Source organism: Caretta caretta, chromosome 1 (assembly GCF_965140235.1).
Source record: "Caretta caretta isolate rCarCar2 chromosome 1, rCarCar1.hap1, whole genome shotgun sequence".
In the NCBI taxonomy this organism is placed as follows: Eukaryota; Metazoa; Chordata; order Testudines; family Cheloniidae; genus Caretta; species Caretta caretta.
The window spans coordinates 254978401-254992914 of NC_134206.1; the positions used below are offsets into that span (position 1 = coordinate 254978401).

A 14514-nucleotide genomic window follows, 5' to 3' on the forward strand; every position below is an offset into this window, starting at 1 on the left:
AAAGCTCTGTAGTAGCACTCATGGTGTTATATGTTCTGTAAAGGAATTCTGGACACGAACAGTTTGACAATAACTGGGTTTACAGCATATTATTAGAGGGAGTAGAGTAAAATATAGAGATACGGGCGGAAATGTTCAAACCTTTAATTCTTCCTGCAAAGGCCAAAAGTTGTCCTTGCTATATTTCTTTTGAAGTTAGTGTATGTACAAGATACAAAATAGAACTACAAAACGTAGATTGCTCAAAGTATTTTGAAAGACCTTTAAGGCATTTTTATTTGCTGAATCAGAACTGGTGAACAACTAAAGAGTGACTCAGTAATGGTGAAAGTAACCATGTATGTTTCATAGAATCCTAGAAATGTAGGGCTGGAAGGGACATTGAGGAGTTAACTGGTCCATGCCCCTGCTCTGAGGCAGGACCAAGTATACCTAGGCCACCACTGAGAAGTGTTTGTCTAACTTGTTCTTAAAAACCTCTAATGATGGGGCTTCCACAACCTCCCTTGAAACCCTATCCCAGTACTCAACTATCTTTATAGTTAGATTAGATATCGGGAAAAACTTTCTAAAACTTCTGTGCTGCAGATTAAGTCAATTGCTTCATGTCCCACCTTCAGTGGACATAGAGAACAATTAACCACTATCCTCTTTAATAGCAGTCTTTAACATATTTGAGGACTTATAAGGTCCTCCCCTCAGTCTTATTTTCTCAAGACTAAATATGCTTGTTTTTTTAACCTTTCCTTATAGGTCAGGTTTTTAAAATTTCTTACCGTTATTGTTGTTCTGTACTGGACTCTCTCCAATTTGTGTAGAACTTTCCTAAGTTATGGTGCCCCATACTGGACACAGTACTCCAGCTGAGGCCTCACCATTGCTGAGTAGAGCAGGACAGTTACCTCCCGTGTCTTACATATGACACTCCTATGAAATGTGAAAATGTAAATGATACAACGATGACAAAAATCACTAACGCAAATCAAAAATAAATTGCCAGAAGAGGGCAGCACCTGCTCATAACATAAGAACAGTCCTCTGAGGTGGCTGCTATATGACCGTTTTAGTAGGCAACTTTAGAATTTTGGTAATATGTGGGGAAGCGGTTTGATTGGATTTGTTTCTGCAAATGGAAAACAGCTGATTAATATTTAGATTAAGTCTTGAGAAACAAGTCCGAAGTATCTCTTATCTTTGATTATGCAGATCTCTTCAAAAACTTGAGCAATATTGTCTGTTTTAGCAACCAGTGTTAAAGGGGATTAAGAAATGATTGATGAGTAGAAATGCATTGTAAAAGTGTCAGAAGCAATGGGCTTACAATTCCTTTTATTCTAGAAAATCAGATTAATATTTATGTGCCTATGCAGGTCTTGATCTTACTCCTTGAGCAGTCAGAAGTTAAAGTCTGTCTTTATTTACAAAGTTGAACTGTCAGTTTCTTGTCACCCAGTGGTATGTCCAAATATCCAGATACACAGAGGTATTCAACTACACTCTGCTGTTAGTCATAGAAAACCTTTTTTTTTTTACAATGTGGTAATGACACCTCAATCGTATCCTGGCAACGTTCCTCATAATGTATCACTGATTTCCCTCCCGGCCTACTCTTCTTGTAAATCTTACATGAACATTTTGTACACCAACGGATTGCAGTAGGACAGGTGATCACAGCTGTTTTCTGCAGTGCAGTTAGCAGTGTATTTTGTAAACTAGTTTAGAGATTTCTATTGATATGCCTAAGTAAACAATTATCCGTGTATACTTAATAATCCTGAATGTAGCAACTTCATTCTCTTACTCAGTGATAGAGCTTTCCATACTTTTGTAATATCCTTTCTATGAAATATTAAATTAAGGTCCTTCTCACCACAGCTGGTGATGATACAAGTGGAAATTAAGGATTCCATGGGACTCTTTATTAAGGGATCTTGGCCAGGGCATCAGCTCTTTTCCCTTCTCTTGTTGAAAACAATTAATTTTGTCCCACGATATGAGAGAGCTATTGCTGAGTACATAATGGCTGTGCTGTTTTCCTACCAGTATTTTATTTGATACTTTGTAAAATGATTTGGGAGATCCGGGGTATGAATGGCACTATATAAGCTATATTCTGGTTTATATATCTTTTAAGTATATGGATAGGAGGTAAGAAAATAAAATACTTAGTTTTTGTGTTTCAGAGCAAACTATTTTCCTTTGTAATACTTACTGTTCCTGGCTAACCAGGATGTCTGTTGACTTAGTCACTTGAGCTAGCAACCTCTGATTGTATCAAAACTTTCTAATCAGTTAAGTTCATCTACCAAATATATAAAATATTTAGTTCTTTTGGAGGAGAGTAACATCAATAGTTTTCAGCCTGCAAAGATTTCCTCATTTTCAAGATGCCACTTTATCTATGGTTATAATCTTAGAAAAACTCTTGAGGGACGAGAGAAAAGTATATAGCAGGGGTCTCAAAGATTAGTTATTTCCTGTGGCCTGCCATAGCTCCCCTCCTTCCCCCCCCCCCCCGTCCCTCCGCCTCGGCCCCCCTGAGTGTGCCGCATCCCCGCTCCACCGCCTACCTCCTAGCACTTCCTGCTGTTTGGCGGTGCTTAGGACTTTCCAGGAGGGAGGGGGGAGGAGCGGGGACGGGGCATGCTCAGGGGAGGAGGCGGAGAAGAGGTGGGGCTGGGGCAGGGATTTGGGGAAGGGGTTGGAATAGGGGCAGGGAGGGGGTGGAGTTAGGGCAGGGAAGGGGTTGGAATGGGAGCGGGGCCTCATGGAAGGGGTGGAGTGGGGACGGGGACGGAGGCAGAGAGGGACTTTTGTATCTTTGTATGAAAAGGTGTCAGTGATGCGGCCCTCTGGCCAATGTACTAGTCCTCATGTGGCCTTTGTGGTGATTTGAGTTTGAGATCCCTGGTATATAGCATATGGAAACATGTCTCTCTTAACTTTTTTGTTTCCATAGTTGGATTATTTGATTTAACATTATGTAAATATGCCCAACAGTCTTGCTATTACTTAGCAGATCCTTTTCAGCAAGGAGCTAAGTGTGCCATGAAAGTGGTGGAGTATGCATGGGTGTATTTTGTTGTTGAGGATGCTATGTAATGTGCGTTTATTTACACTATCATTCCTCAAAACAGAGAGTTGTGTTGAGAGGTTAGAATGTTGTACTTGTAGTCAGGAGTCCTGGATTTTATGCTCTGCCACTGACCCATTGCATGCTTCGGGCAAGTCATTGAACTATTTTGCCTCAGTTTCCCCAACTGGAAGACCAGTATGCTAATGCCTCACAGCAGTTTGATAAGTATTATTATGCAAACAAATCTTTTATTTAAAATAAGAGACCTGGAACTAACATGACACATGTCAGCTGAGGCTAGAACTCATGGTATCTTCCAGACTTTCAGGCCAAAAGGTTTTTTTGGGCTGCATTGCCTGCATACCATACGGAGCCATTCGGGGAGTTTCGTAGGAGTTGGTGCAATTTGAACATTTTAGCAGCAGGCTGTACTGAGCATGTGGGAATGTTAATTTTCCCTAGGGTTTATAATTTGACCAAAGCTTAGCTGGTCGTTTTTTGACAGTGACAGCAATTCTCATCCTCCTTTCCCCATCTTTCACCATCACCAAATGTCAAGTCTTTGCTCCATGAGATGGAGGCAATAGATCACTTACAATGAACGATTGGAAAACCTCTCTTTTCTTTTTTTTTAAACAGAGGGAAAAATAGGTACTTTTGACTAATTTCATTCTTGGCTGCGGCATGTTTGCTGAAACATTCATGAAGATAATACATCTATTTGCAGCCTGAAGCCAACACCTGGCATGGGAAAAAAACAGTAAATATTTGTCAGTTATAAGTAACTGAAGAGTGCTTTATAATGGAAAGTGTTGGGCAACCTTAACTAGAGGTATCATTAATGGCTCCACGTAAAAGATCTGAAAGCAATATGTATACGATGTGTGTAATAACTAAAAACAGCCTTCTAAGAAATTTCCTTAGTTGAGATTTCAAACAAAAAAACACTTGTTTTAGCTTAATAAATTTCACTTGTGTGCTGGTTACACATCAGTGGCCAGATGATCTTGTATGTATTTTTGTTTTTTCCCCTAGAGACTATTATTCTCTATGGGCAGATATAGATCTGGGTGAATGACTTGGGAGTTAAAATAATGGAAGATCATACACTGTCCCAAAACTATTGGTGTAAAGGAACTTTAAAGTCAGATTTTAGAACCCAGATAGTTTTGTAAAACATCTTTACGCTGAAACCTTTCTAATTTCTGCATGTATTGAAGCCTATGAATAGCACACTCTGGGATCTGCAAAGAAAGAATTGAACACGGTTCCCGTTGTCTCATTAAGAAGTGGTTTTAACTTTGCAATAACTTGAAGTTTGTGATATGAAATCTTAAAGAAGCAGATTAATATCTCCCTCACTGTGGGTCTGCTGAATTTATGGATTCCCACATCTCTGATTTCATAGCACTCATCTCTGATCTGTGAAAGCCACAAACTTATTCTACCTGTGATGGGGTCAACCTCTAACTTTCTCTGACATCTTTTAATCCAGTCACCTACCAGTCTCCATTCTCTAATTTAACCTAAAAGATTACAGAACTGCATTCTAGGGAACTGCCATGGCAACCGCTAGACATCATCATTAAGATGTGGGCGGGGGGAGGAAGAGCTGGGCTTCCCAGGGCTGGGGCCAGCCTCCAGAAGCAGAGGTGCACTCTTACACACATGCTTCTTTAGGCAGCAGCAACTTCCACAGTCCCTGGACACCAGTGGGGTTGGCTGACTGCATTCTACAGTATGAACTCTAGACATTCTTCACACTCTGTGTGTTTGTTTGCTTCAATCCAGCTTTCTACTAAACTCCAAGTCCTATTGGTCCCAACCTCACTCTCTCAGCCTGGCACTCTCCTCAACAACCTGCCTTCCTTTCCTTCCTCCTCCTCACTTCTCTGCCCATATTAAAATATCCCTTCCTGAGATTTCCCTTTCCCCCACCTCTGTCCCATAATATAAGCCCCTGTGGCACTTCATCCAAAAAGAACTAAGACGACTTATGTAAATCTATTCCCTGACCACTTTGCTTTTATATTTCTTTCCCCTAGCCTTTCTTTTTAGACCATGGACACCATTCCAATAGGTCTGTACATTCTGAGTGTTACTATAATATGAATAATAGTAATGAGATGTCTTGGGGCTTCTGGATCCCAGCTGTGTTACAAGCTAACCACCCTGATTCTGCAGTGCATTGTGCATGGGCAGATGCAGCATTAGGGCCCAAAGTACTAAAAAAAGAGTATTAAGGTAGACCTGAATGATCAAGCTGCTCAACACACCAAATAAAAATACAAACAAATGTTTCGTTTGCATGTCCTATTAGTATTGCGTTCATATTGGCTTATATGCATAGCTAAACTCGTTATACTGTGCAACACCATGTATAGTATGAACTAACAAGTCATGACATTTTGATACTGATTTAATGAAACTATTCCAACAGCAGTCAACCTCAATTTTGTTAGCCCAGTTAGCAGGAAATTCACAGTTCACTTTTTTCATTAAGACATTCTGTCTACCTTGCTTTACAAGTGTTTGAACAATTTTAATCACATTTTAAATCTTTCTCAATTAAGCAACCAGCAACAATTTAAATTGCAAGATGCATAAATATTCATCAAGAACCTGTTCTGCCATCTTTTATGTAGAAGCCTTTATCCATGATGTGCAAAAGTATGATTATTTTACCTACTCTTTATATTTAATGATTAAAGACTTGGATGAAGATCTTAATTGGGAATCTATAGAGGCCTGGATAGATTTACTTGTAGATTGTTATAATAGTATCCTGGTGGTACTGCAGAAGTGTGATGTGTGCTCTACACCAAACCTACAATATACACTGAAACTGGAGCATTCTTACACCATTACAAATGTGTTGCTTTGAGACCTCATCAAGACACATGGGTGGGTTATTTTTATTATTATTTTTTTTTTACTTTAAGGATTTCTACCATTCGTACCTTTAAAAACAGTATCAAACACCTGATAATTGGGCCGACAAATGTATTGCAGAAGGCAAGGCATTAGTTGGATGTTAAAAGCAAAATAACACCCAACAAAGACTATTTGAAGGAAGGTACTCATGTATTTTAAAGAAAATATGACTCTTTGGTATATTCTCAATTTTTATTGAGAATTGGTGCATAGGGTATACCTCGTAGGCCATTATTTACAATGATCTTTGTTGTGCACAGCTTAAGGAAGAATATGAATGCAAAATGTAACTTTACTCCCGACTTCTGAGAAGCATGTTATTACTCCGCCAAAAGAGGTTTAGTGAGATTATTCCCAGTTTCTTGATATGGCAGAATTCCAGACAAATGTGTGAAGGGAAAAGCTTTAGCACCATCTGGAATCCACAAAGGCCTGCACTGCTGGCTGCCACCTTGAAACACTTATTTATAGAGAGATTTTTCTAAACCTGTTAAGCGCTTTCTTAGTTTATTAAGCTTTTTCCACAGTATAAAGTATAACAAGGTGTCTAAGGATCAGTGAAAGAATAGATAGAATGGCTTTCAAGTGGGATTCTGTAGTGAAGTCATCTTCTAAATGCAAATAGGTGCAAAGATGGTACATTGCAAAAGTTACTCAAATAGAATATGCTGTAACATTAAGTTTGCAGAAGTGTTTGGAGTAGGGGACTTATGTGTGATCTCTTAGATAATTTCACCCTCCCTTATTGTAGCTCTTGAATAGGCTTTCTCTGATCATTTGGAAGGCTCCTGTTAGTTAGTTTTTATTTTTATTAAGAAATTATATTAAATGTATACTTCTGCAAATAAGGAACAGCTCACACACAAGCGAAAGGCACTCTAGAGCATTTGCTTTCCTGCTGCTTATCAAGATTACCATTTCAGGTTCTTCCATAGCTTGAGTATGGGCTGCCAATGCCAGATGGCACGGTTTCTGAGAGAAGAAGTAGCTTTTGCTCCGAAGTAATACTGACAAACAATACCAAATTAGCATAAGCAAATGTCAGTGAGTTAACATAAAGCCAGCACTGTTTCTGTCTTTTCTTCCTTTCCTAGGCCATGGGTGTTGAGAGTGACCAAGAGATTGTGCAGATGATTGGTACAGAAGAGCACGTGATGGCTGCATTTGCTCCCAGTTTGGAAGAATGCCAGAAAGCTCAGATTTTTACACAGATGCAGGTGTGTCTTTTCATATGGCCATAGGCTATAAAATCTAAAGATGATGACTATTTATTTATTTTGCCATTGGTACGTGGGTTGTTGACACAACAGTTTCACGGTTTTTTGTTATTTTTGTTTACTTTTGGCTTGGGGCCATACATGTCGCAAGAAAATTTCTGCTCTAATTATCTGAGGAGAGGAGAAAAAATGAAGCCAAGACACATCTATTTGTACTCAGACATGAAGTAGCCCATGTTTAGTGTATGTGGTGGGTAGTGAAGTCTATAATCTGAGTGAGCTGAATTTTTGTTGAGGGCCTCAAATTTTTTTAGAGTTGGTCACGCCACAGACAGGAACCTTCCACATGTGTGCGAGTGCTTTCATTGTGCATGAACTCTACCGAAATTCTAATCTTTTGCATAAAAGCCAGTAATAATAGCCACCAGTGAAGGATGGGTCATAATTCTCTTCAGTCTGAACGCCTTAATTAGCTGGAATAGAGGCCATACTGCTGTATCTGTTTTTTCATGTACTTATTGATCTGTTAAAACCAAGCTGCAAAAACTTAGTTTATCTCTGGTATTTCATTATAAAAATGATCTAACCTTTTCATAATTAATCTTGAGTTTATTAAACTGGATCTCTTGTTTTCTATTTTTCATCCTTTTGGATTTGTCACAGTTAGGATCGGCATAGAAGCCCTTTTAAGTAAGAGCGTGAAATAATAAAACGGTACAAGGGGAGACTGCAGGGGGAACGTAGAGACATGAGCAAAACAAAACCCTATTAATAAAACATTCCATGCAGGAAGTACCAAATAGAATAAAGATAAATTGAATAGAGAGGCGATGAAATCTGGGGAAGAAGGTGAAGGACAGCATAGGAAGGATGGTCTAATGGATAGTGCACTAGTCAGGGTTTGAGACCTGGGTTCAATTCCTGGCTTTGCCCGTGACTCCTTGTGTGATCTTGAGTAAATCACTCAATCTGCCCTGTGCCCAAGTTCTGTAAAAATGGGGGTGATAGTTCCCTTCTTACAGGGGCAGTGTGAGGATAAAATCCATGAATGGATTAGCAGGTGCTTTTCTACTATGGTAATAAGAGCCATGTATACATAAACAGATGTGGTTACTACAGGAAAGGAAATAAATCTTACTTGTAATTTTCTCTGGATACATGCAATTACTATGTTAACCTGGATGAAACTGTCAGACTAGACAAGAAGGAGTTGGAGATGAAAAGTGAATTGGGAGGAATTCATGTCTTTGGCACGTGGAGCCATGCTTCTCACGTCCCCATGATGGTTTATTTTCCCTATATTGTGGCACTTATACCCTTTCACCATTCCCTATTCATCCACAGATGTTACCTATGTATAATAGTGAAATGTACAGTATGTTATTTATTTGTCAGTTATGTACATTAAGTTGATCACCTACGAAGCTTTCTGTGATGCTCATGAATGAAAGGTATTATTTAAAAATATGTGGTGTTTTTCACTTCTGTGACTTGACATTGTAGCTATGCCACTGACAACTAACTAAACTGCAATGATTGTGAAAAATGTGTGTACATGTATAGATGACATTCTTAGTACTAAACACATCTGTGGTACTCGCTTGACAGGCATTAAAGTACATAGGAAACAAGGTACGAAGGCAGAGGATGTGGGGAGGCCCAAAGAAAACGAAGATGGAGGAAGCACGAGAGCTGCTAGCATCAACCATCCTGACACATGTTCCTGTATGTAGTGTTTCCCTTAACTTGAAAAAATGTTATTTTGGGGGGTGAAACACAAGTTTTCCACTAGTATGAATCCTATTAGAGAGTAAGACTTCTAATGCAATGGCTGAGATTTTTAAGTAACATGTTGCACTTTCCCATTCAAAAGAGAGCCTGCTGAAATTGTTTTAGAACTTGACTGAGTTCTGAATGAATCTCATAGTAGTAGACCAGTAAAACCTTAAAAAGAACAGTGAAGTGCCCGGGAGACCAAAGAGACTTTCAAAGCCCACTAAGTAGCGCTCTTCTGTTTACGACATACTCATTTAATGACTTGCCCTCTGAAGCTTGCAGACGCTCTAGGAGAGAGACTGCTATATACAACTCTAACCTGATCTACAACAGATCCTGCTTGTATAACAGAAGGATCTCAATCTATTTAAACAATGATTTTTTCATTTTTTTAAATTTTTTTTTACTGTTTGCTTTCCAATACAGTGTGCAAACTAATACACAGGTGGAATGATGAAAAGTGAAGAAGGGAAATTGTCTGAACATTGGGAGGAATGCTCACCAAGAATGCAATTATCGGGTTTTGTAAAAATATGTGTAATTATGTTAGAGAAGACCCCAAGGCCCCAGTTAGGATTAGAACTCTGATAGCAGCTGGGCAAATAGAAATTGACACAATCCTTGTCTCAAAGAGTTTGCAATCGAAGAACATGAGCAACATACGAAGAGTAGGGGGAGCGAGACTATCAAATTCCAATTTTTATACACAATGTAATGTTTTTAAATTAGTTTTTGTAATTATATAAATATCTACTTTTCCTAGTTGCCCTTGTAGGTGTCATGGCCGAAGTGGGTATTGAGAAGGGATTCAAAGGAGGAGTACTTACATGTATTTGTGATAATGCCCTCTGCAATGTCTCTGGAGATCCACTTTCAATAGTATAGACTAGAAAATGTTAGTATTTGACTTTCCTGTTTCATATAAGACATAATGAAGGTATTGCAAAAACAAAAGTGGAAAAATTCAAGCTAATGTAATACCGACAGACTCTGTGGCTCTTAGCTAAGGCGGTAGAGAAAACTCATTAATATCTCTCGCCCGCCCGCCACTAGATGGAACAGAACACTATACCCAGGAGGTGTGTGGGTTACATACTTCCCCTAGCTGAGGAAGCCTGTCCCGAGTTTCAGGAACTTCCCAGTTGAAATCCCAGAGCCCCCACTTGTAACGCCAACAGACCCCAGTCGTCAGCGGGCGGGATCGAACCTGGGACCTTTGGAGCTTAGTGCGTGAGCTAAAAGACACATGCCTGTCTCTCTAAGTGGTCTCAGTGCCACTAGATGGGACAGAACACCACACCCAGGAGGTATGTGGGTTACACTAAAAAACCCAGAATAAATCTTTAGAGGTTTGTCTGAAAAGAACTGCTAGAAAAACCTAATGTTGAACTGGTTGGTTTGTGTGTTGTTTTAATTACTTTTTCTGTGGACTCCCTAGCACTGGGTTTTCCATCTGGAGGTCCTGCTTCCTTAAGCTGCAGCCCTAGATGCCAGTTCAAGGGCCACTTTCATGAGTGTGGTATAATTACTGAGATAAACAGAAGGAAAGAAGTCTGCATTTTGAGACCTTAGTCACCATGTTCCCACATTCTAGGCTTCTCAACAGAAAAGTGGATGTATACTCTCCTCATAGCAGCCAACCTTATAGTCCATCACCATAATTAGCACTCATTGCAATCGGGAGCAAAGTCAAGAATGTAGAACACACGGACCTCTTGTCCCTAGAGGTAGAATTCCTAGCAAGTATTAAAGTACAAGAGGAGAGGTTTGAGTTATCTATGTGCACTGTAGCTCCTCTGTGGGGAAAGTGTTATCAGCCTGGTATTATTTGAGTACAAAAATTCACTTTTAAGATAAATAAATTCACAATATATTTCTAAAGGGGAGGAAACTCACTAGCGAAATAGGTGTTTGAAGAAATCATATCCTTTTCCGTTATGTAAAAGATAAAACTGTGTCTCCGTAGCTTTCTCTTTCCTCTCACTTCAGCAAAGGTTGAGTAAGTATAGTGGAGGAGATAAACAGTCTTCCAGCAAACATGTCTTGATTTTGCAGGGATTTTTTTTCCAAGCACGCTCTGTGCCAGAGCCTAAACTTTATTAAAATAGTGTGATGAGGTGAACTGTATTGTGAATCAGTAGTTGCTGAATTAGAATTTGTCTATTTGAATGTGCATATTCAAATGTAACAATTTTTTTTCAAGTGAAGTGGTGTTTGCGAGAAAGGTCTCCTCTGTAGAGAAAAACAAGTGACCAAGGAACGTGAAAGCCCTTCCTATATTAGAACAGTTATGAGGAATGGGGGCTGCTAAACACACTATTTTATTGCTAGTCTTCTTTTAAAAAAATGGCACAGGAACATTCAAACGTACGTTTCTTCTGGGAATCTATTGATGTCGGCTAGTATAATAGCTAGATTCTGTGGCTGTTGGATTGAGAGAGAGAGTTTAGAAAACCTCAAACCTTACAAGTGGGGGATCAAGGAGCAACATTCTCAAATTGTGAATGGAGCTCCATCCAGCCTTCCACACAGGAAAGTTGTTATGCAGGAACCTAAAAGGAGAGTTTATCCAAATTGTGGGGGTAGGGAATATGTGATTTTTGGAAGATAAAGTCTCGCTGTCTATTCTAAGGGTGTAAATGCAGATTTGGTATTACCTCCCACACTATAACTTTCAAGCTGAATCTAAATGGAAATGTGAAGTCTTGAAGGCTATTCCTTGATGCAATTGAAAATCTCTGTTTGGGAAACAGATCTGAAACAGAGTGGAAAATAATGATTCCTAACTCAGGATTGAGTTTACTGGTGGGATATGGGACAGAAACTTGTTTTATGAGCCACACTCTGTGTGAGAGTGTGTATGTGAGTGTGTGTGTGTGGCAGGCAACGTGTCTTAATTTCCAGTGTAGTTGAAATAAGTTTCATTAGTGATAGTTGCTTATGTTTACAAAATGCCACAGTATTGAATTATTCCATTTCCTGCAAACTTTTTTCTTCATAGCTAGACAATGTCCGATATCAATTCAAAGGATTGCCATAACATATTTGACATACATACTTATTCCAATCTACTTCATTTTAAGTTCTCTTTCAATGTTCCTAACACATTTAAGATTTCTCTTGGTGGCTTTCATAATGTAAAACAAGCCCCATTCTACAGTCCTCACTCAGGCTCAACTCCCCACTGATTTAAGTGGGGATCTTTGAGTCAAAACTGCACGTTTGATCCTGTGATATCAACATTTTTCTCAAACCTTTTCGATTACAGGTAAAAGAGTTTCATTTCCGTGCCAAGTGCATCTACACAGCAGTGATGGTCCGCAGGGTAATTCTGGCCCAAGGAGAAAACAAAGTAGATGACAGAGACTATTATGGAAACAAGCGATTGGAATTGGCTGGACAGGTGGGTCCCCACTCTGGGGCTGTGTGATTTTTGTTTGTGTTTTCTTTTTACTTAAAAAAAAGATGTAGATGTGGGGGAACCTGTTGAGTTTGATTTCCTCCTCCTTGACTTTTCTAAAGTTTAAACATGTGCTTAAGTATAGATATGCTTTCCCTAAATTGGGTCTTCAACAATATAAAACATTTGAAGTAAGATTCTCACCCTCACTCTGCCCCTTTACACCTGGGAATAGGGTTGGAGCAGTGTAAGGGGGCCCTAATAGCCCCAGGTCTGGCTGTAGGAGAACTCTCTTGGTACACATACTGCAGAAGACCCCTGTAAGGGCTGTCTTCTGAGGATCCCCTGGCAAGCTGTGGTGTAGGGGTTGGGACCGGAGGCAGGAGAGCACATCAGGGATGTGCTGCAGGCCTGCAGAGATTTGGGGCAGTACTGCAGCTCTTAGAACTGCCCCAGCAGGCTGCCGTAACTTAGACAGGCCCCTTGGGTTGTCTGAGTTATGCCGGGGGTTTCTCCATCCCCAGGAGCAGCTCAGATTGGGAAGGTGCAAAGATGGCTTAAAGCAACCTTAGCTCCCCTCCCTCTGGGCTGCAAACTCTGTGCTGCATGTCCTTGCATGCTCCTGATAAAAGGGGTGTGTTGTCTATATGTCTGTCAGTTTAGGGCACTGATCACTTTAGTTACCAAGGCCCTAGTATAACTTACATTATTTCACATTTTATTATTTAGTTATGATGAGGAAGTAATTTAGATTGAGGTTGGACTTCATTGCTTGACTCAGTACAAATTAAAACTGTGTATTCAGGTATATAATAGCATTTAAGGATTGCACGTGTTTTTATGTTGTACTACCTCTGTATCTTCTTAGACCATACATGAAGAATTTAGACTGATGTACATAATGAGGCAAACTGGAAAAATTGTGTCACACACACACACGGCATCCACTTATGGATTTGTGGTTTTAGGCACACAGCAGTGCCCTGTGCTCTTTATGCCTACCCAGAACATGACACTCAGACCTCAAAAATTCAAAGTTACCATTATCCCCACCCACCCTCACCCCTTACAAGTGCTTTAGAGTAAAACCACAAACAACAAATGTGAGATAACCAGGAAATGCAGAGTTAAGATCTGCCAGAAAAAGAGAAACAACATTTCTGAAGCACTCTCAGCTATTATGGCAGTTCAAGAAGTTATCTCATGGTATCTTTCCACAGTGACATCCTGGGAGAATGCACTGAAGTTAAGATGCTTTAAAATAGAAAAACTTCATCTCCAAAATACATATGAATGTAATCTCTGCTCCTTGAAGTCTTTAAACCACGATTTGAGGACTTCAAGAGCTCAGACATAGGTGAGAGGCTTTTCGCAGGAGTGGGTGGGTGAGATTCTGTGGCCTGCGTTGTGCAGGAGCTCAGACTAGATGATCATAATGGTCCCTTCTGACCTTAGTATCTATGAATCTGAGACAGTTTTCACACAACTTCTCTTAAGTTATCAGAGCTCAAATAAAACAACAAAAAGTTTTAACTAGTGTAAAAAATGCCCCTTTTTCAAACACCTAACAAAACTTTGCCTAACTTTCCTCCCTAACAGAATTCTTGCTGATTTTACACAAGCATGGAACAACTTCAGCCTAAAGCTAATTTTTCCCCCTGGAATATTATAATTGACCAAATGTTTTAAGATTATAATTAAAGCACCACTGCAGCCTGAACTTGTAACATTATTGCTATAGTTCTGTAGTATTGTAACCAGTAAAAGTAATCATTAATTTGCCACTATAGCCATCCTACTTAAATAAATTGAAGGTTGATTGTTTGCCTTGGTGTAATCAAATCACAGAAAACATAAATGCAACCTTTCTGCAATCTGAAACAAAAGCATTCTGGTTGCAAATGTTAAAACTGCCATAGTTGGTTAAAGTGGTGGTGTAGCCATGCTGGTCCCAGGATATTAGAGAAACAAGGTGGGTGAAGTAGTATCTTTCACTGGACCAACAGAAGTTGGTCCAATAAAAGATATTACCTCTCCCATCTTGTCTCTCTAAAAGTTGGTTAAATTAAATGGGAAGTGTTTTTTTTTTAATTGTAGATCATCACAACAAA

At 39.5% G+C, this 14514-nt stretch overlaps 1 protein-coding gene across 6 annotated transcripts in view; it reads left to right on the forward strand.

Moving 5' to 3' along the window:
• Positions 1-14514, forward strand: part of POLR3B (RNA polymerase III subunit B) — a 124506-nt gene that overhangs the window by 23848 nt on the left and 86144 nt on the right. For all 6 annotated transcript variants that reach the window (XR_012666112.1, XR_012666114.1, XM_048832189.2 and 3 more), the window contains exons 10-12: positions 7105-7227; positions 8836-8952; positions 12272-12406. Coding sequence is in view for 4 of the 6 variants with exons in the window: in XM_048832189.2 (XP_048688146.1) it covers positions 7105-7227; positions 8836-8952; positions 12272-12406 (375 nt within the window). In the remaining 2 variants the exon portion in view is untranslated. The remainder of the gene's footprint in view (positions 1-7104; positions 7228-8835; positions 8953-12271; positions 12407-14514) is intronic.